At 34.5% G+C, this 25,038-nt stretch overlaps 1 protein-coding gene across 1 annotated transcript in view; it reads right to left on the bottom strand.

The window, feature by feature from the left end:
* Positions 1-50: 50 nt before the first annotated feature.
* Positions 51-25,038, bottom strand: part of COL5A2 (collagen type V alpha 2 chain) — a 143,425-nt gene continuing 118,437 nt past the window's right edge. Inside the window, exons 34-54 of the mRNA XM_019931536.3 lie at positions 24,314-24,421; positions 23,983-24,036; positions 21,706-21,759; positions 21,439-21,492; positions 20,968-21,021; positions 20,442-20,549; positions 20,276-20,329; positions 19,684-19,737; positions 18,713-18,874; positions 17,944-18,051; positions 16,697-16,804; positions 15,213-15,266; positions 13,148-13,255; positions 12,519-12,572; positions 10,315-10,422; positions 9,870-9,923; positions 8,723-8,830; positions 6,527-6,818; positions 4,697-4,884; positions 2,428-2,667; positions 51-1,742 (exon numbers count right to left, since the gene is read on the bottom strand). Coding sequence (XP_019787095.2) covers positions 1,596-1,742; positions 2,428-2,667; positions 4,697-4,884; positions 6,527-6,818; positions 8,723-8,830; positions 9,870-9,923; positions 10,315-10,422; positions 12,519-12,572; positions 13,148-13,255; positions 15,213-15,266; positions 16,697-16,804; positions 17,944-18,051; positions 18,713-18,874; positions 19,684-19,737; positions 20,276-20,329; positions 20,442-20,549; positions 20,968-21,021; positions 21,439-21,492; positions 21,706-21,759; positions 23,983-24,036; positions 24,314-24,421 — 2,271 coding nt within the window. The 3' untranslated portion in view covers positions 51-1,595. The remainder of the gene's footprint in view (positions 1,743-2,427; positions 2,668-4,696; positions 4,885-6,526; positions 6,819-8,722; positions 8,831-9,869; positions 9,924-10,314; positions 10,423-12,518; positions 12,573-13,147; positions 13,256-15,212; positions 15,267-16,696; positions 16,805-17,943; positions 18,052-18,712; positions 18,875-19,683; positions 19,738-20,275; positions 20,330-20,441; positions 20,550-20,967; positions 21,022-21,438; positions 21,493-21,705; positions 21,760-23,982; positions 24,037-24,313; positions 24,422-25,038) is intronic.

Below are 25,038 nucleotides of genomic sequence, written 5' to 3'. Positions count from 1 at the left end.
AAATGAAATGGATCTAATATGTTCAAAGGAATTCCACGAAACGAAAACCATTGACATGACAAAAGCGTGCATTTAATTCAATGCTTTGCAGAGATACATCACTAAAGTTGTGTGCATGGCTTGTCCTTTGGGATGGTCCCAGATGTTTATTTTTAAAGAAAAAATAAAAATGGAGCCAACAAATGCAATTAAGGAAAAAAAATCCTTGAGACATAAGGGGACCTACATGTTCTAGTCTAAGAAACATGCAAGTATTACAAAACATTCCAGATACAGTATGACAGATGAACAGTGAACAGGCACTGGAACAATGCTCCTTCTTTCAGAAACGGGAAGTGTAACAGTTATGTTTTCACAAATGGTATTGATGAAACCATCTTTATTTTTAAAGAATTTTATAGAAGGAATTTTAGCACCATCATTAAAGGAAAAATAATAATACACTTTAGCCCTGCCTATCTCCAGTCTTGGAATAATCACAGAAGCATAGCACCTTTTAGTATCTAAAATATAAACAAGACTAGTAAGTCCATCCCAGCTTGTAGAGATGAGGTAGCTCATGCTAAGAAATGTTGGGTCATTTTTCCTATGAGAGTTCAAAGGCCAAATGTTCTAATTCCAATCATCAGATTTGATTAGAATCAGCTGCACAACTCTGAGTTTCTAAATCTTTTTCTTCGTTATAGGCCTCAGGAAGATGAGATTGTACATGTGGAAGACTCTCAACTTTGGGTCCTGAACATTTTTTTTTAAAGTTATGTGGAAATTATTTAGCATTCTATGTTTTCTTAAACAAGGAAGTTCAAATGTATTCAACGGTATACTCATTTAACTTCTACCTATATTGATAGATCGAGTCAAGAGGGAAAGGTAGCTTTAAAATTGAATGAGGAAGAAGTCTAGATTCACCACACTTTACAAAAATTTAGGATTACTTTTTTTTCAGAAATTCCATTGAATATATACTATTTTAACATTCCATTTAAGACAGTGAGAAACTGATATGTTTTTCATGGTTCCCTTTAAAGAGTCTCCATGTTAGTTATACAATATCAAGACATGCATGTGGGTTTCAATCACAAGGATAAACATTTTGCTTTCATTTTTAATTGATAATCTGGAAATGAGAGGTCACAAAAGGGCACTACTTTCTATTTTTCCAACTGCAGCCACGTGAAATAAACATGTGTTGTGGTTTTACATACCCCACTCTTTAAGCTATCTGCCAGGAAGAAAGATTTTCTTATAAATACTAAGCAATTTTGTCATTACATTGAAATAAATTGAAGAAAATGGAGATTTATTTATTCAAACAGTTTACTTTTTTTAAAGGTTGTCATAATCATGGATCATCTTAAACCTAAACCGCTTATTGAAAAATATTTTAAATCAATTAAGACTTGAGGATTGTAAGTAAAATAAATATTCTGAAGGATAAGGAGGCCAGGCACTTAAGACCATATATACAATGCTGATGCAGGATCAGCCATTACTTCAAGAGTCTCAGGATCAGCTTCAAACAGTCAAAGTCCTGTGAATGGTGGTGGTCACTGAGGGTCGGGGTGGTGCTCATTGTTGATGTATCTCGGCTTGCTTCACACAAAACAAACTGGCCCAACTTCGATGCCAAATTCTTGGTCTGTACTGCCGACATCCACAGGGGCAAGATCTATAATGGGCAAGCGTGCCACATTCTGTGTTCTATATTCAAAGATGGTCTTGCCCACATTTCCATTTCGTTTCTGGAATTAAATGGTACAACGGGTTAACAGCATATACAAATTACTCCAAAGATTTTGGACAGCAGCTTCCAAACCAGTTTTTATAAGGTAAAAGCAATGATTTTTAGAGCACTATTTAAAAGTAAGAGCGCTGCTAACATGAAGTGAGATACTGGCATAACTGGCAGGCATTTCTCTCATTCTTTAAATTGAGAAAATGACCTTTATTCTTTTGCAGCTTCCCAAATGGTCACTAACAATATAAATTATGAAAGCCTTTTTGATTTTCACAAGTGAAACCATAATTCATCATTAACTATTTTCCTTTTTTATATCTAGATATGCAAGGGGGAAGACATATAAATCAGTGAAAAATGTAAGGTAACTCAGATTGATTGCATATTTTAGAATCAGGAAATCATAAGCATGGAATTGAGATTAAATAAACTAAGTAACTTGCAGGAGAACCAAAGTGAGTTTGCAAAAGAGCTGCAAGGATCCAGTCCTTTATTGTTTTGTATTAAAATCTCTACCGGTATTTCACGTACTAACACACATTCAAATTTACCCTAAGGAACAACTATAAACAAACTGCTGTTGTGTTTATATACAGGGTAAAATTGCCCCCACCTCTAGTGCCAGGGCAGTATTTTTAACAAAATGATTTTTTTCTTCAACCAGATCAATATGGATCAAAAGTACTTACAGAGCAAGTATCATGAAGAACTACATATCTGAATCTAACGTTTCCCTCTGCTTTGATTTCTAAGTCATTTGACCCTTTGAGAACCACAGCTTTCTTGAAGTTCTTAGCTTGATCATCCATGTATCCTACACTGTTTTTACAGATGTAAGTAATGTTCTGGGAGGCTTCTTTCGATAAAAGGCGCAAGAAGGTCATTTGTGTAATGGCTGCATTAGGTGACTGGTGGTCTCCATAAACAAACTAGAAAAACAAAAAGAGTCTTTGTTATATGTGTCTACCCCTCTTGAGTTCTTATGGTTGGACTAATAAAATTGGCACAAGACAGATTAACAGGAGAAAAAGAAACAACTTTAAATCAGGACACAGAGGTCTCATAGAAATGGAACCTAAGAAGTGGCCAAAGCAGGCAGCTTTTATACTTTTTAGACAAAAAAACAATAAAACAATAAATTTGAAAGGAATTGACAGGACAAAGAAACCTAGGTTTGGGTATGTAATTGGTAAGGAATTTAAAGTTTGGGCTTGGGTAGTAAATTAATAAGGAAATAACAAGGTTTGTTTATACAGGCTTCTTGGCTCTAAATTCCCTGTCTCTGATGATAAAAATGTCTTTCTGTCCCCCAGTACAGGGACGGTACCTTTCACAAGGGAGATTTATTTCCTGCTTTCAGGGAGACAAAGAGCAGGGTCAAAGTGTCCCTCTTGCATCAACCGTTACTTAAATAACTTTAATTCAAAATAATCAACATGCCACTGAATCATATTTTGGAGCGGCCTGCCCTGGGCCCCAATATATGTAATACTGATTAGTTTTATAGTGGGGTGTGTGTGTGTGTGTGTGTGTGTGTGTGTGTGTGTGTGTGTGTATTTCAGACAAATTAATTTTGAAGAGTATTACTTCTTTTGAAGAGTATTATTCTTTCATATAACAAGATAGTATACCTATATACATAAAAATATCTTAAAATTTCTATGAATATTCACAAATAAGAAGCTTTGTCCTTACTACCCCAAACAAGTGGTGATGAAACCAAAGCTAATTATAACTCACCAGAGAAAGTTTAAGTATTTTTAAATTTGCTTCTCTATTTGTTTAAAAAAAATCTTGAATATTACTTTTTAGAAGAAGTTATATACTTGGGCATAGGTTTGGATATTCAATCATGTAGCAAAAATAACTCACTGTTTTTATTGTTAATTATAATAAGAATTAGGACTTAACTATTGGTATAAAATCTTTTTTAACCCGACTGTTATATACTTGTAGGAAATATGAAGTACGAGTTTTCCATTAGCTAAAACAAATAATCAAAAATAACTTCCTACAGGATATTTCCTACCCATCTTCTACTTTGAGCTTTACTTTCAATGCTCCTATATGAGCTTTTTACATAATATGCTAACTAAATTACATTTCACTTAGGTATATTTAAATTAAAAAATTTTCCTTTTCATTAAATAATGGTTGATTCTAGTATATCCTGCATATACCCATAATGTCCTCCTACTATGTTTATTATGAACAGGAATTCTGAGAAAAGGTCAGGAGCAGAGTTGAGAAGAAAATTTCAGAGTTAGGCTGCCATAAAGAGATCTGGAATAGAATTAGAATCTAAACACTGGACCATGAAAGAAACATAGAGGGGACTAGACTCAGAAAAATATCAATACAATTTACATAATCATAAAAATGCCTTAAGTTTAAATAATACTAAAAGGTTTGCAAAGTGATTCAATCATTAAAAATAATATTATAGTAATTATCTAATATTTATCCATAACTTACCAAATACTAGACACTATATTAAGCATCTTATATACACACAGAAACTATGAGATAAATATTATTGCCCTCACTTTAAAATGGCGAAACTGAAGCTCCAAAAGGTTAAGTGACTTCCTAAGGTCCCAAAGTTAGTAAGACATCCAGGTATGAGTCACCTAGGTCTTCTGACGCTAAATATACTTCCTGTCTTTCAACTATGGCAAGATCCCTTCAAGTCTACACCACAGTCAGTGTCATATGCATTAAAGGAGCTAATATGAAAAAATAATTACTTTTGTACATTCCATCAATGGGAAAATTATCATTCAAAATTTATGTTAATTTAATTCATAGTAATGTTTATGCAATGATACCGCAGTTGTAACTAATGAGAATATATCACTTCAAAATAAACCCAGTCAAAAAATAATAGCACAGTCCTAAATACATACAATAAATAATGACAAGCAATGAATACAATTTTAAGTAAATATATTAAATTACCTGAGATCCTCTATTCATATCAAGACCATACCAAACAGGCTTATTATCAGGAGATTTGCTGGCCCACCAGGTTTTACGTGGTACACTGGATGGGTTTGCTGAAATACATGTTTCTCCTGTTTCCATGTTGCAGTAAACTTTGATTGCATCTTCAACAGATCCCTGGTTAGGATCAATCCAGTATTCACCTATTTTCCAAAATAAAAATATTTGCTAAATGAAAAGAATTTCAAACATGATTATGAGTCTCTAAAAGAATTAACAGAGGGTTCGAAAATATGAAGTCATTGATTAAGGACTCTTTGAAGAGAGAATCACAGTTAAAGAAACACTCTGCAGCTAAGGAAGAAGTAACTTCTGCATTTGGGCCCTTTCTACATGCCAGGCACCTTGCCAAAAGGTGCCTAAGGCTCAAAACACAAATGTGAAGAAAATATCATTATACCCATTTTATAAATGAGAAACTAACCCATTTTACAAATGAGAAACTATACCAGAAAGAGAGAATCCACAGTAAGTAAGCAGCTTTGCCAAAACGAACGTGTTCCCACTTAATTTGTAAAGCCAATATTTTAAAACAAATAATGATGGAAATGTAATAAAATAATGTATTCAAAACTATGAATAAAGTAAGTAAATGAGTCAAACTACAATTAGAATGCTATGAATTATCTCACTGGCCTTATTTAGAATTGATCTTCTCATGTAGAAGAGATCCTTGAAGCAGGATATACCAAGATAGTGCTTGGTGCTAGAGATACAGTCAGTAAACACACAAACTAATAAATTTTTGTGCATATATGTCTATGCACACATCTGTGTGTATATTTTGTACATATATAAAATATATGTATATATATTACATGTATATTTATATATGTATATATAAATATATACCATTTATATAATAGTATATGTAATATATGTATAAAATATATAAATATATGTATGTATATATAAAACGTATGTATAAAAAATATAAATATATGTATGTATACATAAAGTATATATATAAACTATGTGGGAAAAACTGCATTTTAAATGAAATGAAGGGGCATTTATTTGATGGTGGGATGTAAGGTATAGAGTTAGTAATCGAATTGCTTATTCTGCAAAGATAACAATTTTAGCTATCCCTGTCAATATCATTTCAAATTTAACTGAAACTTTTAAGCATTTCATAGCTCATTCCTATGGCCTAGGATCTTTCTTTTCCAGGTCTTATTAGATTAATCAAAATGATAGAATTTTGCAAACTTCAGGCATGGTATATACAACTAGAGAAAAAGACTATTTAATTCCAAAATATTTTATAACATAACTATAACATAATCCTGCAGCAGAGATTACTGAAGTGTGATTTGTAGAACAGTAAATGACATGAAAAGAATTCCATATTCAAATAAATTTGGGAAATAAAATTTATACTTTATTCTACTCTTGATGATCCAACTATATGTTAGCATATTAAATCCCTGAGAATTACTGAGGTAACCAAATATATTTAACCTTGCATAAGCAAGTATTTTGGACATTTATATCACCACAAAATTATCAATATTTTAAGACTTCTGGATGGAAATGGAACTACCACCGTGAAACTGGATCATGAATAGGCTACGTCCTCTATTAAAGCGCTTAGCTTCTCACGCCCTAATTTTTCATATCATTGGCCATTCCCACCACTAAACCACAAACTCTGTGACTGTCCACCATTTTCTCTCTTGTGTCTATCACTAAATAGAGAGTAAATAAAATATTTTGGAATGCATTGGAGAATTACACATCAGAAGCAATGAGCTTTGCTCAAATGGGCAGCTGTCTACTCACCGCTCTGCTTTGCAGAATGGCAAAGCTTTAAGTCATCACAAGTTCGGGCTGGGTGCTTTCTAGAGCCATCAGGGCTGCGCATGGTTTCGATCTGACTACTGAGTGACTTCAGGGTAGCATGCACCCCTGGGTCCGTTTTGTTTTTGTCATCAGGAGCTGCCTGATCTTCAGTAAACTCTGGAAGTGGATCTGGCATGCTCTCATCATAGTGCCCCATGATATCCCCAAGAGCAGCTGTAAGGTGGCCAGGGGGACCCGGAGGGCCCGGGGGACCAGGCTCGCCAGGAGGACCCTAATTTAAAAAAATTGGAAATACATTTAACACATTTTTTTGGTTTTTGTTTTTCTGTTGGACGCAAAGGCATTGATGGGACTTGGTGCAGAGAGAGTTACAATGCAACACCCCAATGTGATGGTACTTGGGAGATCTGTGACTCATGCCCTTTTTAAACTAGATGGTTCTGGCCTGTGAACCTGTAACATTCCAAGGGTGAGAAATGATGCATAATGGCTTTTCAGGCAACATATCTGCAAGTTGGCATCTGAGGTAAATAAAGAGCAAAGCACAAAATATTTGCTTTGATGTTTACCCTTGAAGATGCAATACACTTTATGTTAAGAATATATAGATATGCACACTCATTTCCAAACTATTCTGGGCAAGGCACAACTAAGATGTTTTAAAAGGATTTATGGACAGAAGCTGAATGAGGATATGCAGAGGAATTGTGGGTGCTAGTTCTATAAGACTACACATCAACGCCAAGGAAATACACACAAGAAACACCCGTAAGAGAATTTCCCCGTATTCCCAAATAAGGGGGAAAGCACAGGAAGTCTTTTTATGTGCATTAGTTAGTGTGTAGGTCAAAATCCTCTCTGTACTAAACAAAACTGGAGGAAGTTCTCTTTGCCCTTTTTATTAGCAAAAAATAAAGAGCTGTCTTACTTTTTTTTGCCGAACAAGAACTACTAGAGCAAAAGGGAGATAAGCACAAAAATTGGCAGAGGCTAGAAAAGTGGATCCTCTCTATTAATTTCCTTCTGCATTTTCTCAAGGAAGAACTCAGCAACTTGAGAGAATTAACCGACAACCTGAAGATATGTGTGGTCCACATCTCTTGTGGGGAGTACAGTCCTGGCAGGCAGAAGGCTGGAGTTCTGTTACTGGCTCCGCCACTTGTTACATGGCTCTGGAAAGTTGCATCAACCTCTAGTGCAAACATTTCCTCACCGTCAGGAGACTTTTAAATCTGTGTGTTTTTTTTTCTTTAAGATCATATCATAATTCCATACATTCCTTTATGCTAATCTCAGGGGAGGAGATCTTTTTTCTATCAAGGACCACTAAAACACAAGATGAAGTCAATCAAGAGCCACATAAGTCAGAGGTATTCCAATTCTGTGGCTGTTTTCCATTTAAAGATAGAGAAATAAACAAATAGAAAATATTCCTCTTGGTGACCACAGGAAATGTAAAGCTATTCTTTCCATGTAATAAGTAATAAATATTTGGCTTAATGGTATTGACAATAAAGGGCAGAGACAGAATAAGAAAAGGAAAATAAAACCAAAGAGGAAGAAACACGAGGGAGGGATGCATAAACTCATATACACACATGCACATATATACATACAAGCATGACAGATAGAGGAGACTTTCTCAAAGTTTGTCTTCTAAGAAGCCAAAGTCTAACTAAAGCAATTTTTATAGCTTTACATAATCCTCAAGTCAATACTACTGAAATATTTTATTAAAAGTTTTCATTGAAATCCTTTCCGAATTTCATTTTCAGTAAATAGCTCTTCGATTTCAGAGGCTTCACTTTCCAGCATTTTCATGAATGAATGCATTCATCAAATCTCACATTTAGTCTATTGCCTTTTAAAGCAAAGCAACATTTCCATAACTCTAATTATAATACAGTCATAACTTACTATTTGCTTTCATTGATATCACAAGAAGTCAAGGCCTAAGTAGCTTGGACTCTGATTTTATATACTCTGAATAATCTGCATTAAAATGTTTGAAATAGCTACTTATACAGACAAGCTCTTATGTGACTTTCAGACTTGTTTTCAGGGTTCCCTGAAGTCTTTTGTCCATCATGCTGCACAGACATTCTTTAGACAGAATCCAAGCTATGAGAATCAATAGAATCAATCAATCACTTGCATACAAATCTGTGATTTTACCTCAGGGCCTGCTTCTCCGACACTGCCTCGTACACCAGGAGGCCCGATGGGCCCAAGTGGCCCAGGGTTTCCTTCTTTACCTGAAGGACCAACTGGGCCTGGAGGACCCTGTAAGCAACAAAGACTGCATTTTAGATTCTAGGAAGAAAATCTTTACAATACCTTTCTCTGATCAAAGAACTATTTCTTTATGGAATTATCAGAGTGATTTCTCATATTCGTTTTCCTAATGACTAATAAATGGAGTTCTAGCACTTTCTAATGTTTACTACTTCATCACACATGAATTTTCCACCATCCATGCAAGGTAAAAGACCAGTGTCAATTAAAAGCGTTAATGGACTAGTCATCTACTTTTACTGGTAGGCAATGTTTCATCAAATTTCATGTATTGTACTCCTAACTAGAAATTCAATTAAGTAGGTGTAAGAAAATGACAGAAGGAGCGTCTGATATAAATTAAATATGTGCACCTATACCCCAGAATCTCATCACATCCTAGTAATTTTGATACTGTTCTCAATTTTATGTGTGATTTGTTTGCACTGTATTGAGATACAGAAATACACTAAATACACTGTATTTAGATGCAGAAAGTTTTTCTAATGATTTTCCTAAGTAATTATGTGTGTCAATTGTCTTACGGCATTAATGACCTATTAGAGGCAGCATTAATACTAATGTAGAATTTCTATAAGCTTCAAATATTGGTTTCATTTTATGATTTGCTTCCTAGTTAGCCTTATGCCAACCATTTCTGAGGAACTATTACAATTACTTAAGGGAAAAAAACAAATACAGCTTCAAAATCTATCTCCACTTCATGGTAAATCCTATTATATCATTTCAAAGAGTACAATTAAATGGAAATTTCAATAAACACAGAGTAAGAAAATGAACTAACAGATGAGTATATCCACCCTAGGTAAGAGATTTTAATGTGGGCCCATGAAGTAGTATGTCATATTTCAGGATATTTCTACTTAAAGGTAAATGTGAATGGTTTGTCTCATATGTTTGCTGCCAGCTTCAGAGAACCTAGGCCAACTCCAACTTCAGGACCATGAAAATGATACTGAAGCACTAACAGTATGCCACCAGGAGCATTATTATTTACATCTGCAACGTATTACGTTTTGTTACTTACTCTTGGGCCAAATGGTCCTGGGATTCCAGCACTGCCTTGTTCACCATTGGGACCCTTAGTAGGAAAAAATAATGATGCCAAAATATTTATATCCTACGTTTTACCATTCTTACCTTTTTCAAATGTCCCGTCATTGACTTTAGCAACATAAACTACTTTCATAAAGTCATCAACCTCTATAATGTTTCATGAGTTGACCAATACTAAAGACAACTGTAGGAGTAATGGTGCATATATCCTTTTGCTTTATTTCTTTCCTACAAAATTACAGCAAATATATGAACAATTATATTGGATAGCTAGGTAATTAGTTATTCATCAAGATATTCTTTGAAATGAAAATAAGATACAAAAAAAACCCATCCATTTTATAGACAAACGTTCATGTCAAGATACCTGTGTATTCTCACATGCAGGGCAAATAATACTTAAAGGGATAACTTACAGGAGGCCCAGGAAGACCTTGAAGACCAGTAAAGCCTCTGTGACCCTTCTGACCTCGGTCACCTCGGTCTCCATGATCACCTTTGTCACCTCGAGGTCCTTGGGGTCCCTAGAAATAGGGTCATAGCATAGATATTGCCTGTTGAGACTGCAATTTACTACAATTTTACTTTGTGCAATTGTATTTGCTACAATTTTGGGTACTGTATTTTATATGAACTAATATATTTACTTATCTAAATAGTATTAGACCTAGGAATTTTTGTCTCTTTTTCTCAAGGAATTAAGGCAATCATTAAAATCATAAGATGTATAATAACGCTTTCCTAAAGATTCAGTTTTTTTATGTTTATCCTACATTCAGACTAAAATGAGGTATTTTAAAGTTTGATCTAGCCTATCTGAGACATTTTCCAAAGATTATATTTCACATATTTAGCTGATATCATTATGTAAAAATACTCCCACCATATATAGATTCTTTTAAATTAAAACGTGAGTTCTTATTTACTTATGTTACTTCTAAGAATAAAATGTTTATTACATTTGCATATGCAGACAAACTAACTAGATATGAGCTGGGACTATGTTAAGAAATTGGCCATATTTGAAAGTTGCAGAGGGAATAGATCTTAAAAGTTCTACCACAAGAAAATAAAATTTGCAACTATGTGGGATTATAGATGTTAACTAAACTTACTGTGGTAATCATTTCACAATATACACCTATATCAAATCATTATTACCTTAAACAAGTACAGTGTTATATGTCAATTACAGCTCAATAAAACTGGTGGAAAAATAAGAAATTGGCAAAAACTTGTTTGAACAAATGAAAGAGGAATATCATCATCGAGCCACATCCAGCCAAAGAAAACACAAAGAACTCTATGTTATCCTCATATCTGCAATATCTGTACCCAAATCAATCAACCCTGATCCTGAGAAACTAAAGAAAAAGCAATAGTTGAGAATCTAATTGTGGGACAGAAACTACACCAAGAAGTGAAAATTATCTGATCAATTTTATCAGTCACAGACTTTTTCTTTGTAAAAGTCTCGGGTAGTAAAGGCAGCTCCAAGGGTCTAGTGGTTCACAGTAAACTGACAAGTAACACAGGGTCACCTACTACAGGGAAAGCTTCTGTTGTCTTTAAAGTTTTTCTAAAAGAGAATTGAAATTCTATCAATCTGACTTTGGAGAATGGAAGATACTATCAAATACACTGGCTCTCAGGTTAACTTTTCCCTTATTAGTTTTTTGTTCTTATTTTGTTTGGTTCTTATTTTTTAAATTGGATATCCTAATTGTCAAACAGTACGAGAATCTTCTTTATAATAAAAACAAGACTAGACCTCAGTAACTTTTACATATTGTATAAAACAATGTAAAGTTAAATACTAAAATCAGTTTGAATGTTTTTATAATGTCAGAAAGGTTATTTTAATTTAGAGATGCCCCCAAATTTCATAATTAAAATAAACTAAACCAGAAAGCACCTATTTAAATTATTAGAGTTCATTTAATCATGGAAAACTAATTGTAACTGGTTAGAAAACCATTCACTTGACATGCCATGTAACTATAAAATCTTCTCTAGCCTAGCTCAAATCAAAGCTGAGAATGATGATTTAATAATAGGTCATAATTTTAAGGCTATAATTGTTCTTCATGAATATAGATATTGATATTGAATACAGATATTGATTTATATAATGGGTGTGAAAGAAACATGCCCGTAAGAGATGATTCACTCATGATAAGACATCAATATAATAATCATTAACGTCGAAGCAACTGCAAAGAGCAAAAAAATCAGAACATGGGCAGGGCAGTCTAGTTGAAAATAAAATATATTTGAATAGTACTTTTCAAGTTTACAAAGAGCTTTCAAACCCATTTTCCTATGTAATTTTTAGGAAATCTCAGAGAATGGCACTATTTCTCCTGTTATTTTGGGAGAAAATTGTGACTCTAAAAGTCTTAATTGATTATTGAAATAATTTTTAGTTAAATTCAGAGGAGCTATATTAACATTATAAAAACAAATATAAACTCCTGGGTATCATTTTAAATCAACATTTTGTTCAAAGCTTGAAGAATTTGGTAATTTTCACTTATGAGTCTTAAATTGTACTTCTTCTTTGGGAGTATATTTTATGTAAGAAGACATATATTTTAAAAAAAAACAACAGAGAACTTACAAGTAAGCCACGTTTCCCAGCTCGACCAGGTGGTCCAATAGGACCCCGAGAACCCTAGAAGAAATTTTCACAGATATTAATACAAAAATTTGGATGTATTATATAGACATAGAATTCAAGAATATATGTTTGTAGTTGAATACATATATATTTGTATGTGTGTATCTAAGTGTATAGTTCTATGGCTAATTAATTAAAACCAGGCTGAAGTCCCTAGGTATAAGAATGTGCTCACTATAACCCCAATGACATTTCTATAGTCAATTTTATCTATGGTCTTCACTGAATGAAGATCACCTTAGTTGTTTACATAAGACATTACTTGCTTAAATTTAACATGACACATCCTTATTACATTTCCCATAAACAACAACATTTTTAGATGATGAAAGTCAAAGCATCAGGGTTTTTGAATACCTATTACCTATAGAATACCTATTACCTATACCTAATACCTATTAGAAATCAAATTTTTAAGACTAAAAAAATTAATTCCTAATTGACTGTTTATCATTCTTTGTTTAGACTCCTTAATCAAACACACATGTCATTGAATGCAGGCATATATGTAGCTCATAATACAGTATGTTGATGTTTATAACTGTCAGTGTGAAACTGACTCTCCTTACCGGATCTCCTCTTTGTCCTGCATCTCCTGGGGCACCAACGGGACCGGGAGTTCCAGGGGCACCCTGAGAGCCTGGCAGACCTGCAGGCCCAGGGTCTCCACGATCACCCTGACAAGAAAACCATGATATTATCTTTTTAATATTAATTCTAAAACAGCCGTATTCTATATGCTCATGCTATTCATGAGAAGGAAAAATATAACTTTTTAAAACATATTTATTATTTTACTAATATTTTACTTAAATATTTTAACTATATTTGCTTATTAATAAATCAAACTGAGAAGAATGAGATATTTTCCCCCAATTTCATCCCTCCCCTCACTCTCACCCTATTATTCCCATAGTCAAGATTGCTGGACTATAGGAGTGGTCACCTCCAGAATTCAGCATGTTTCTTAGACCAATAAGCCTTCCAACTGGGGTATCCGTGCACTTGGTATAAACAAAAACTTTCCGAAGAGTGTAAAAACAGGGAAAATTCTAAGGAAACCACTTTCCAGATTTTCAACTTCATATGTGTTCTTTCAGAAAACTGACTTGGAGCATCCTTCCCTACTTCCTCTTTAATAATCACCCTTCTCTCATTTTATGAAATAAAGGCAGATATCATACAATCTGCAATCTTATTATGCTGCAGTGCTTCGAAGAATAAACACCACTGGGCATCAAACTAAGGGACTTTTCCAGAATGCACAGTTCACTTAAGAATAAAGCAAAGAGGTATTCGGAAAGAAAGAGGCGGCTCCTTATTTTACCCAGAGGACCCCATTATGACAAGGCTCTGAATCTTACTTGTCTCTTTAAGTCAGAGATGAGATTATTGTTACATGAACATGTATTGATATAATTATTTGACTCGAGAAACGGAGTCAGACCTTTTTTCTGACAGAAGTTAAGTCTTATTTGACTGATTAGTTTGGCAACCAGGATAAACTCTGGCAATTAGGTTGGAGAATTGATACATAATATATTGAATAAGCTGAATTGGCAACTCCAAGATTTTGAAAAAAATATATTGAAAGCACATGTACATTTAGAATTTACCAAGAATTATCTCCTTTGCAACAATTAAAATTTGTGATTAAAATAAAATGTGATGGCAACTTAAATTATGCATAGGGGTTCACAGATTTTCAAAATTATATCAGGGGTACATCAGCAAAATCTTTGAAGACTACCACACTGGACAATATATTACCAACCGAGGGAAAAACCTAGATGCCAAGAGAATTTGCATTCCTTGGCTTTACCCCAAGATTCTTCAAAACTCTTTCTTCCCCTCTCTTTGAGTGCCTACTAGATACTTTAAACAAGTTATTTGAAACACAAATGCCCAGTGGTATAGGTACAAATCATATTTAAAGTATTTGAAAATTGAGGTTCAGAAAATATGTTCAAGATCACATAGCTAGTTACTTAAAGAATCAAGATTCCAACCAGGTCTCTCAGGTTTCAAAGCCCATTCTGCTACATGATGAGCTCCTGGAGTGGAAAGAGCCTCTGCATCATAATAGACAGTAGAGAGGGTTTTTGTTTTTGCCTTCCATTTACTACTAAGTAGTCTGAGACAACTGTGTGACTGCCCAAAGGGACTAGAGTTTCAGATAAAGTTGGGGATATTTTCAGTTCAGCACATGTCTAATTTAAAAACACATCATGAAATATACAATATTTAGAAAGACATGGTTTATTTCCTCATGGGGCGTTCACTTTAGGAGGTGAGTAGAGAAATTTAGATGTTACACAGCTCTATTTGTGCTGCCACACTTTTGTGAATGAGTTTGAAATTCAGACTACTTCATATGTATCCTCATCCAAAGCCTTCATGGTGCACCTTTTCCTACTGTTAATTAAAAAAATGCCATCTCACTTGGCTATGTATTCAAACTTTCATTTATAAGATCTACTCAAATTATGACATTACAAAAAATATTGTTACAATCAGAAATTTCAGGGCTGCATTGGAGCTATGAGAAGAAAGAGTAGCTTTTTACTCTTTAGTATTACAAAGATTTCAAATTTACATTACTCCAGATTCTTTAATCAGTGAAATTGCCCTTACACGTTCTCCAACAGCACCATCCCGTCCTGGAGTACCATCATTACCAGCTGGACCCTATAAAGAGGCATATTTGAAAAATGAATTAACTGAGTAATAAAAAATCACATTCCAATTGCCAGAAAAATTACAGCATGTTTTCCACCTCTCTTCCATATCATAAATTAGCATTTATGGAAATTTCAGTAGAAGAAAGTCTTCTGCCGTCTTTCTATTACTTTGATTTGCCTGTAAAATTATTAACACATTCTTACATTTTTGGTGCCAACTTTAAATGCAGTTTTGTTTAAGACACTATTTTCCACTTACAATTCAGTGCTTATAAAGTGCAATGTTATTTCCTTTCCCCACATACATATTTCATATTCAAGTATTAAGAATGCCCAGTTATTTACTATAGCAGCTCAACTTTAAAACTGTCCTGGCATTTGCTACAAATTTGGGCTCTTCAATGTTTGGTGTGAAACAGTACTAAATCTATGTTCAGGTTGGCTTAATCAACCTCTTCAATGGTGGGCCCAGAGGAGATACCACCAGATGGAGGAGCTCCACCACCAGAGGAGCCCCCAGACATTCCTCCTGGTGTGCCTACTGCACCAAGTCTAAATTCTTCATTTCTATTTTTTATTTTTAAAAAAGAAAAAGTATTCAAATTCTTCTAAATAAATAGACAACAATTACATTCCCGGTATTTTATGTTTTGTTTATATTATCAGTGAATGGTTTTCCTCACATTTACTTACCCAAATAATATTCTTAAAGTTTAAAGTAAAATATCTGTGTTTAGATATTAAATTACTTTTAAAAATATATAGTCTTCTTTTCCTATTTTATTTTGATTTTTTTCAGAACTAAATTTTTACCATTTGAGCAAAAATTGCTTTGAAAGGCATTGATTGTTTCTTTCAAGAAAATGTGACACTAAATGTTTGGTGATTGACTCATTAAAGCACTGAACAGAGGAAATTCCAACCTATAACTTCTCAAATCACCTTTCAAAAGCTGATTTCCTCTCAGAAGAGACTAAGGGAACATGATCTCCATAATGTAACTTTATAGGGATATGTAAGTAAAAGCATCCCTACTTACTTTGCCCTCTTCACAAGCTGTAACAATTATATTAATCCTATCACCATAAAACTTGGCAATTTTGACAAATATGCCATTACAGAATGAAATACTAATAAGAGAAAAGGTAAATGGTTGTGTCCTTTCACCTTCAAAATAATTTGGCAACGAAACAAATCAACTAAAATACTTGGCTCCAGACTAGATGAAAGTCAGTGCAAGACACAAATCTTACTACTTTTTCTTATGTCATCATTTAGTCAACTCTCTAGGCAAGAATACATCAAGACACATCACTAGGAAACTTCCTTCAGGTCAAATGTACAATTTCTAAATTTCTAAATTGACTTCTAAATTTAAAAAATGTCCCCGGAACACCCAGATGAGGAGGGGAGAGGGATTTTCACTGTAGTACTCACTTCAGGTCCTGGTTCTCCCACAGGGCCATTTGAGCCTGGGGGCCCCACTGGTCCAGGCGGGCCTTTATCTCCTGGTGCACCAGTTGGTCCTACTTTTCCTGGTGTGCCCTGAAATAAAAGTACAAATATGTCCACCACTTCTGAAGAAGTTTAAGGAGGCCAGTTCACATAAAGGCTACATTTATTCAAATGGCACCCCAGTCCCTCCTTCCATAGTAATAATTGTCCATTATCCCACAACACTCATGTCACTGTAGTGCCTTCCCAGAGGCATGCGCACTTCTTATCACAATCATCCTGACATATCAAAGGGAATAAAAAGCATCCTTTGCACCAAGTCAGGTTCATTTTGGTTTCTAATCGGATGTATCATTGTCATTTCTGGATGCCCTTCTTGAATCTGTGTCACTAGTAAGATTTGCTCATCTTTATTCATTTCTGCTTTGTCTGCTCACTTTACTTCTATATCCTGGCACTTTGGTCTCAGTATTGGGAGATTTTACTTCCAGGTTCCTTGGCTCACTCCTGATAACAATAAGACAGCCCTTAACTCCTGGTTTTCTGGTTTCACATCTCCACCCACATGTCCCCAGCTCCAAGGTCCCAGCAGTAAATCTCTCTGTCTACATTCCATATAAAAACACCATTTTTTCCTCAAGCATGTAAACTTTCAGCAGTAAAATTTAGTCTCTTCAGAGCTAACAGTGAGTTAAACTTTTATCCATACTCCAGGGAATATGAAATTCTTAGCACCCTCCAGGGAACGGGAGATTACTTTCAGAATCCTTCTTTATTGTTCACCCCACTTTCACCTCCAATATTACTTTAGCTCAACTACTTCTTCCCTTTGATGGTTTATGAAAACTTACTCTCTCAACTGTGAAATATGAGTGTTTCTGTTAGGCATGCTTATTTAAAAAGAGGCTACCTACTCACCAGGAGATTATCCCCTTTCTCTAGCTCCATGGATATTTTTAATCTTTGAAGAAAGATTTAGAGTCACCAAAATCTATATCCTTATTTGTCTACTTCTCTAGTCCCAGGGTTAAATAACTATATTTTTCAAGGACTTTCTAAGGTACTTAAGTAAAGAATTTGACATTTAAAGTCAAAAGGTTTTTAAGATACTCAGAATCTGTGTCTAAAAGAGACTTCAAATCTATTAAGAAGAAAAAAAAGATAAATTTTCCCTTCACAAATTTTATTGCATATAATCAGATGAAATATCGACCAGCGCAGCTACTCACTGCTGGGCCTGGAAGGCCGGGCATCCCTCGCTCTCCACGCTGCCCTGGCATGCCGACGATTCCTCTTTGCCCAGTAGTTCCAGCTGGACCAGGGGGACCATCTGGACCCTAATTTTGAGGACAAACTATAATGAGGAATTCTCCAGGGAAAACTATATGCAAGCACTTTACAATAGATCACAGCTTTACAGGTTTTTTGGTATGAGAAAAAGTTCTCTGTTCCATAAAACCATACTATGTATGAGTAGTCAAGATGTGTAATCCACACTGAGCCTCTAACATTATTTAAAGGTGAGACTGGCCCATTTAGTTGGAAAGGAACTTGAAGATTAATGTGAATATTAGTAGAATAAAAGAGGTAACTATTCAGGCAAATATTTTTCCTCTTTTTAAAATGACTAGAAAAATTTTCAAACAAAGAAATAGGGCTCTATCTAAACATATTAATGTTGAGGCATTTGGATATTAAATAAAATAGTTCGGTTTAAAAAAAGGTTCTTCATTCAATACAGATATTTAACAAAAAATGTTTCCTTGTTTAGTTTCTGAACACCATATCCATGACTATTATATTTTTATATCTGTACATATACTTTTTCCTAGAGCAGAGAATTATAAATTAAAAACCTATAGGGCATAATGCATTTAAAGGATTACGAAAGTGCTCAGGATAATATATAAACAGTTTCTCTGTGGCAGTAATTCTTATGAATTTTTACTAGTAAATATCTCAGTTAGAGGTGGTCTAGAACAAAAATTCCAAACTTACAGGTTGCCCATCTTCTCCTGGGTCCCCTTTGTCTCCTGGGCCACCAGGGGGGCCAGCTGGTCCTCGATCTCCTACTCGTCCGTGAGAGCCGGGGTCCCCAGGAAGACCTGGAGGTCCCTCCTTCCCAGGTTCCCCTAAGGGCCCTGCAGGTCCTGGAGCTCCCTAGTACAACATAGAAAGAGACCCGGGAGGGCAAAGTGGAAGCCACGTTAGAAGACCTAATGTGATGGTCTCTGTCTCAGAGGCAGATTCCCAAGCCTCACAGGCCCATTTTTCCTGTTAGATGATCACTCAGTGGATTTAAACAAAAATAAAAAACACAGCTGCCACACAGCTGATTCATTTCCCAGAGGAAAATCTAAATTATTTGCAATTACCTTTTAGTCATTATTAAAAGTGTGCTGACAATATTGAAAAATCAACTATACTTCAATTAAAAAATAAATAAAAGTAAAGTGATTTGGAATTGCAAAAAAAAAAAGTGTGTTGAAGTTAACTTGCATTTTCAAACTCCATAAGGCTCTGCCCCAACAATGACTACATAATATTGATATTTTATTGTCTGACCTGATCTTATAATGAAAGAATAACTTTTATTAAAGATAATTTCAGAGATTCTTCCTAACTGAAAGAAATGATTATTAGCACACAATACTGTTACTATTTAGTGCCCAAATGAAGTAACAGTCAAACATTGGGGCTTAAAAGGATTTGCAAATAAGCTCCTCCAGGAAACACTGGATGATTAAAGAAGGATTTGCTCGACAGCTTACCACTATGAATTATTGGGACAAGAGTTGTCAACATGGGATAACAACTAATTAAGGGATTAAACAAAAGAACAAATAATAACTCAATTAACTATATGTGTGTATCATTATAATATGTACATATGTATGTGTTTGTGTGTATTTTTATGTGTGTGTAAAATTACTCCGCTATCAATGATTTCAATTACTGAATCGACTTACAGTAGGACCTGGAGGTCCAACTCTGCCGGCAGAACCAGGAAATCCTGTAGCACCCTAGAAATATAATATCATAAAAGTAATTTTAAAATAAACATTAATTCTATACACTTTATAGGGATTATTAGTTTTACAGGGATACTTAGGCCTTTATATTCCTCTTGTTATGACCAATATATATTTTTCTTGTATCCTATGTTTTTGGGAATGGATCTGGATTAACTAGTAGGAAGGATACTATTTTTCTCTTTCCACTTTCCATTTCTCTTGAATACATACAAGTATATTGAAGGCAAGGGCTAGAATCACATTAATATTTTATATAACAGAATTATACAAAGTACTTTGACATTATTCATTCCCTCTTCCATAGGTAATATATTATTTATGTTACATATGAGGCAGTTGGGTCTCCAAGATCAAAAAACTAATTTTAACCCAGATCTGCATCAAAGTTAAGCGCTCCTTCCACTACTGTATAGTTATACAACTAAAAATTTGTTGTTATGGGTTCAAATGAACTTTAAAATGGCTATAAAGTAATAGGTATCTGTGGCTAGCTGTGTGTAATTCCCAGAGCTTCAAACCAACTTACAGGTGGACCCTGAGTTCCTCGACCACCTTTTAGTCCAGGAACGCCATTAGGACCCTAAATAGAACGAAACAAACAAAAGATCGCTATAGGTTAGAAATATGGTCTAAACACAAGGTCAAACAGTGGGCACTGGACTCAAGTTGTGTCTTTTTTATTTGAAACTTACATGAGGGCCTGGGGATCCTGCTAGACCTTGTGGTCCAGGAGAGCCAGCATCGCCCTTCTGTCCTGGCTCTCCAGGTTCACCTTTTACTCCAGGTTGCCCATCAGGACCCTACATTAATTGAACAAATAAGCAATTGATCATAACACTTATAGATATATTATTTCATGATAATTATTCCTAACATATCATTTATTCATATATGGTATAATGGTGCTTTGAAATCAGTATAAAAGCATAGAAGAAAAGAAAAAGCCCTGATAAGATCTTTGAAGACAGTCTGAAAAAATGTTACACCACCACATTTTTATTATAACAAATAGGTATATAATTCAATATAATGCAAATTCATCCATTCTGGGGCCAGTTCATGAAAATATGTATTGAAAATGAGAATATTGCCTAGAAAACTATGTTTTCCAGAATCTTGAATATACCTTCAAAACACATGACAATGATAAGTAATTAAGTTCATTGCTGTAACAAGAGGAATGTTCGTTTGTAAATTAGGGATATTTGAAAATCATACCTGGGGTCCAGCAAAACCAACGGCTCCAGTTGGGCCATTTTCACCACGAGAACCCTAGAAGACAAACATTACTGTAGCTTTCACATATTATTCTAAATAGGAACAGTATTTTAAAATGCAATTATATAAATTTGTAGTGTCTTGAAATGTACATATAGAGAAAGTAGACATATTGCTTGAGGAGGACTCTTAAGCGTGATGTAAAGGGTCATAGAAGAAATTTTCCAAGGCCCAAAGTCTCAAAGAAGCTTCTAATTTCTTAGTAAATGAGCTGCCTACCTAGACTTAATAGATTGTATAGAAATAATGCAATGATTTTTTTTAAGTTTAATGAGAATAGTAAAAGGTGAAAACCAGGAAGTTAAAAGTAACGTAATCCAACAGGCATGGTTTTATAAATATCAAGACAAAATGATGAATCGTTTTACTGCTCAAGCTCATACTAAAGCACATCAAAATACTGTCACTTACAGGATTCCCACGGGAGCCAGGTGGGCCAACTAAACCTCGAGGGCCAGGTTCTCCCTAGAAAGCAGATTTTAGATTGTTATTGTCCAAAGCAGTGGCAAAACAGTATAACCGTAGGATTTGGGCCCTATGTGTAGGGCGGATAGGAGGAGAACTCTGAGATGATCTAGTCCAACTGTCAAATTTTATGAAAGAGAAAACATTATGAAAAAGATCCAGCATTCAAATCTCAGGATTTTAAGTCCACAAAATAACAAGTTGTGACATTACCTTTTCTCCAGTAGGACCTGCAGGACCAGGAGGACCCAAGGGACCCGGAAGACCCTGCAATTAACATAACATAGGCATACTGAGGAAAAGAATGCACAGAAATCTCCATGTTTAAACAAACTAACTAACTAAAGAAGGGACTATTTTGTTACAGCTGACTGCTTTTGTAAAACATTACCTATAATAAATGATATAACTGTATATTCTCAATATTTTATATAGTCTAAAACAATTTCCAATGGATTTTCTCCACAAAACGTTTTAATCTCTTTCATCCAACTCAACTCCTCCATATATAACACTGTCTTCAAACATTAGTATGAAATTAGCGCTACCCTTCAACAGTGTTTCTGTGTTTCTTAGCTTATTTAATTTTGCTAATACCTATTTGAAATGTGACAATAGATTGAAGAGGCTTTTCTTTTTTTGTATAGAATACTATATTCTTAAATTATACTAGTGAAATATCACTCCTTTATTTTTTTTAAAAAAGTGAAATTCTACTAAAGCACTCAGTTTTCCACATTCCCCTGAGATGAAAAGGAGTTGCACTACCCTGCTACACTGAAGATGACGCTGTTCTCTGGCTCAGAATGTAGGGTGCTACCACATGGGGTTTTCTTGACATGAGGTTACAATCTTTAAACTGCTGCACTGTATTGGAATCCTTCCTAAGACAGGTTTTTTCTCTCATATTTGTGTATTGCCTCTTCACAAGCTTTTGTCATTTAATTTCTGTATGCATTACTGCAGAAACTTAAGGAACAAAATGACTTTTTAATTTTATATCTGTGACAAGAACATAAGAAAACTGTGACCTTAAATTCTCTAGATCTCTAATGGAATAATGTTCTGCCATCCGTTTACCTAATATACTTCCTTAAAGGATTCGATTAAATATAAAGGTGACTTTATTACATTCTCATTTTTTCATACAGAAAAAAAGTGATTCATTTTTTTTCCTTTACCATGAGATTACAGCAAATGCTCTGCTCTGCTTCTTCCCTAAAACAACATATTTCCCTCACTAAAAATGAAGCAGTCATTGCTTAAATCTTGATCCTACTGCATTGCATTTTCATAGTTCAAAGGAACAATAGATAGGTATTTCAGCTTTCTCCTTAAAATAAACTGTCAATGCATCATCTCTCCTTCAAACAGCACTTCACTACTTACTGTGCACTCCAGACCAACCATGATGTGGAATACAAACCATAAAACAGATTTACTTAGACCACTTTTTTAAAGTATTAAATCAAATATTAGATTTAATTAAAAGGCAAGAGATATTTTGAGTTCATAATTTGTTAAACTAAGTGTTTCACCCTTAATTAGCTTTCCAGAAAAAGAAAAAAGGGATAATTATCACTAAGGCTAAAACTTTTCTATAATTTACTTTATTTCTTTAATCAAAAGTTAATATAATCAATGTATTAACAGTGGCTCAATGGACAGAATCAAAATATTAACAGTGGTTCAGTGTCATCTCTTTTTTAATAGTATAATGGCTATTGTCAGGACACAGCATGACAACTAACAGCAAACCATGTCATACTGAACCAGAAACTATTTACCAAATATCAGGAACTATTTCCAGGAAATGCTGACTGACTGAGCAACTGTAACTACCTGCTCTTACCTGAGAGGATCATTCATGTCTGAAAATATATTTTCAGTCTGATTGTCTGATTATCCTTAGAATTACAAATACATTCCATTTTTAAGGACATAAAGTTTGTTAAATGTCAATTTCTGGAAGGATATTAAACAATCCTTCTTTACATTTCACTTATTCAGCCTCTTTATCAATGAAAGCATTAATGACGATTCATCATGCAGTAATTTTCTCACCCCTAACATCTAGTATATTGAGAAACATTTGTCACACCTTTGGCTACTCTGTAAAACTCTACTTGCCTGCACTGGAATGAGGTCTAAGGCAACTCACTAGAGCAGCATTTTAATAAAAATAAACATTGCCTATGAAATAAAAAGATAATAAAGATAAAGAGGGCCCCACCGCTTAAAGCACCAATCTCATATGCACAATAAAAATGTGTCTTACTTCATTCTCTCAATAATGACTATTTTTTGGCTTGTTCTAATTCAAGGTAAGCAAAATGAATATCTGTGGTCCATCAGTGTCAAATCTCATCATTCTCCTAATCCTGACAACCATGGAAACATGAAACTTATTTTAAAAAGTTCAGGCAAATTCATATGATAATGATGATGTTGATTCCTAGCCCAGCTGCTGAAAGGAATGATTTCACTTACTCTTGCTCCATCATTTCCAGCTGTACCTTCAGAACCTTTCTCTCCTATGCCACCCTGGGAAAACATACAAAACACCATTTAATCATTTAATTGTCTTTTTCCTACACTTGCATGGAAGCTTCATGAGAGCAGGGACTTCTCTCTAATGTTCACAGCTGTATCCCCTTGAGCATAGAACAATGCCTGGGACTGAACACTTTCTAAGTACACATATACTGAAAGAATGAATGAATGAATGACTTGTGACTTAGGGTGGTAGAAGTAAAAGTCTGCCCAGGAAATCATTATCAGTAGAAAGTGTAAATGGATGAACTAAACAAACCAAACTTACTCTGTCACCCTTGGGGCCAGGAGTTCCTGCAATTCCTCTTTCTCCTGGCATACCTTGAAGACCTGGTGGGCCTGTATCTCCAGAGGTCCCAGTTGGTCCTGGACTGCCCTGAAATGAACCAACAATAAGTAAGCTCACCTATATTTTAAGGTTGAAACTATATGAAATTCCTGTTTTGGTAAATCAAAAATAGTAGAATCTTGGCAATTTCTTGTGGTTCAACCTAGTGCTTATATTTTTCATTTGGGAAAATTGACTCTGAGTTCATTTTAAAAAAATCAGATCTTGCTGTTTTGATTGTTGGTTTGTTTTCAACATTCTCTTTGGAGAAATTGGGTACCAATTCAAATAAAAATGATAGAAATGCCTTTTTATTTTCTTTTTTTGGCAACATCATAGGGATTCTAATAAAAAAAAGAAGACATCACATTTAGAGAGTATTCCATTCTCTCTCTAAAGAACCCATGATATGAAGCTGGCTTTCAGGCTCATTCAGTAATTAAATTGAAGCAGATCTTCTTCAATCACTCTGGCCTTTGACGGTAATAAGGGATCTAATATTATATGATCATGAAAAATTCTACTTCAGTTGTTTGCACTGAAGTTGGCCACACAGTCTTCTACCAATTTTAAAACAGCACCCAAAAGGAAATGGTACTGATTTTTGCCGTGTAATGTATTGTAATTTCGGATTTCAAAAGTGACATGCTTTCATATATTAAGTA

The sequence above is a fragment of the Tursiops truncatus genome, chromosome 7, assembly GCF_011762595.2.
Source record: "Tursiops truncatus isolate mTurTru1 chromosome 7, mTurTru1.mat.Y, whole genome shotgun sequence".
Classification (NCBI taxonomy): Eukaryota; Metazoa; Chordata; class Mammalia; order Artiodactyla; family Delphinidae; genus Tursiops; species Tursiops truncatus.
The sequence above is the reverse complement of the archived record's forward strand: the minus strand, read 5'-3'. Positions and strand labels throughout refer to the sequence as shown.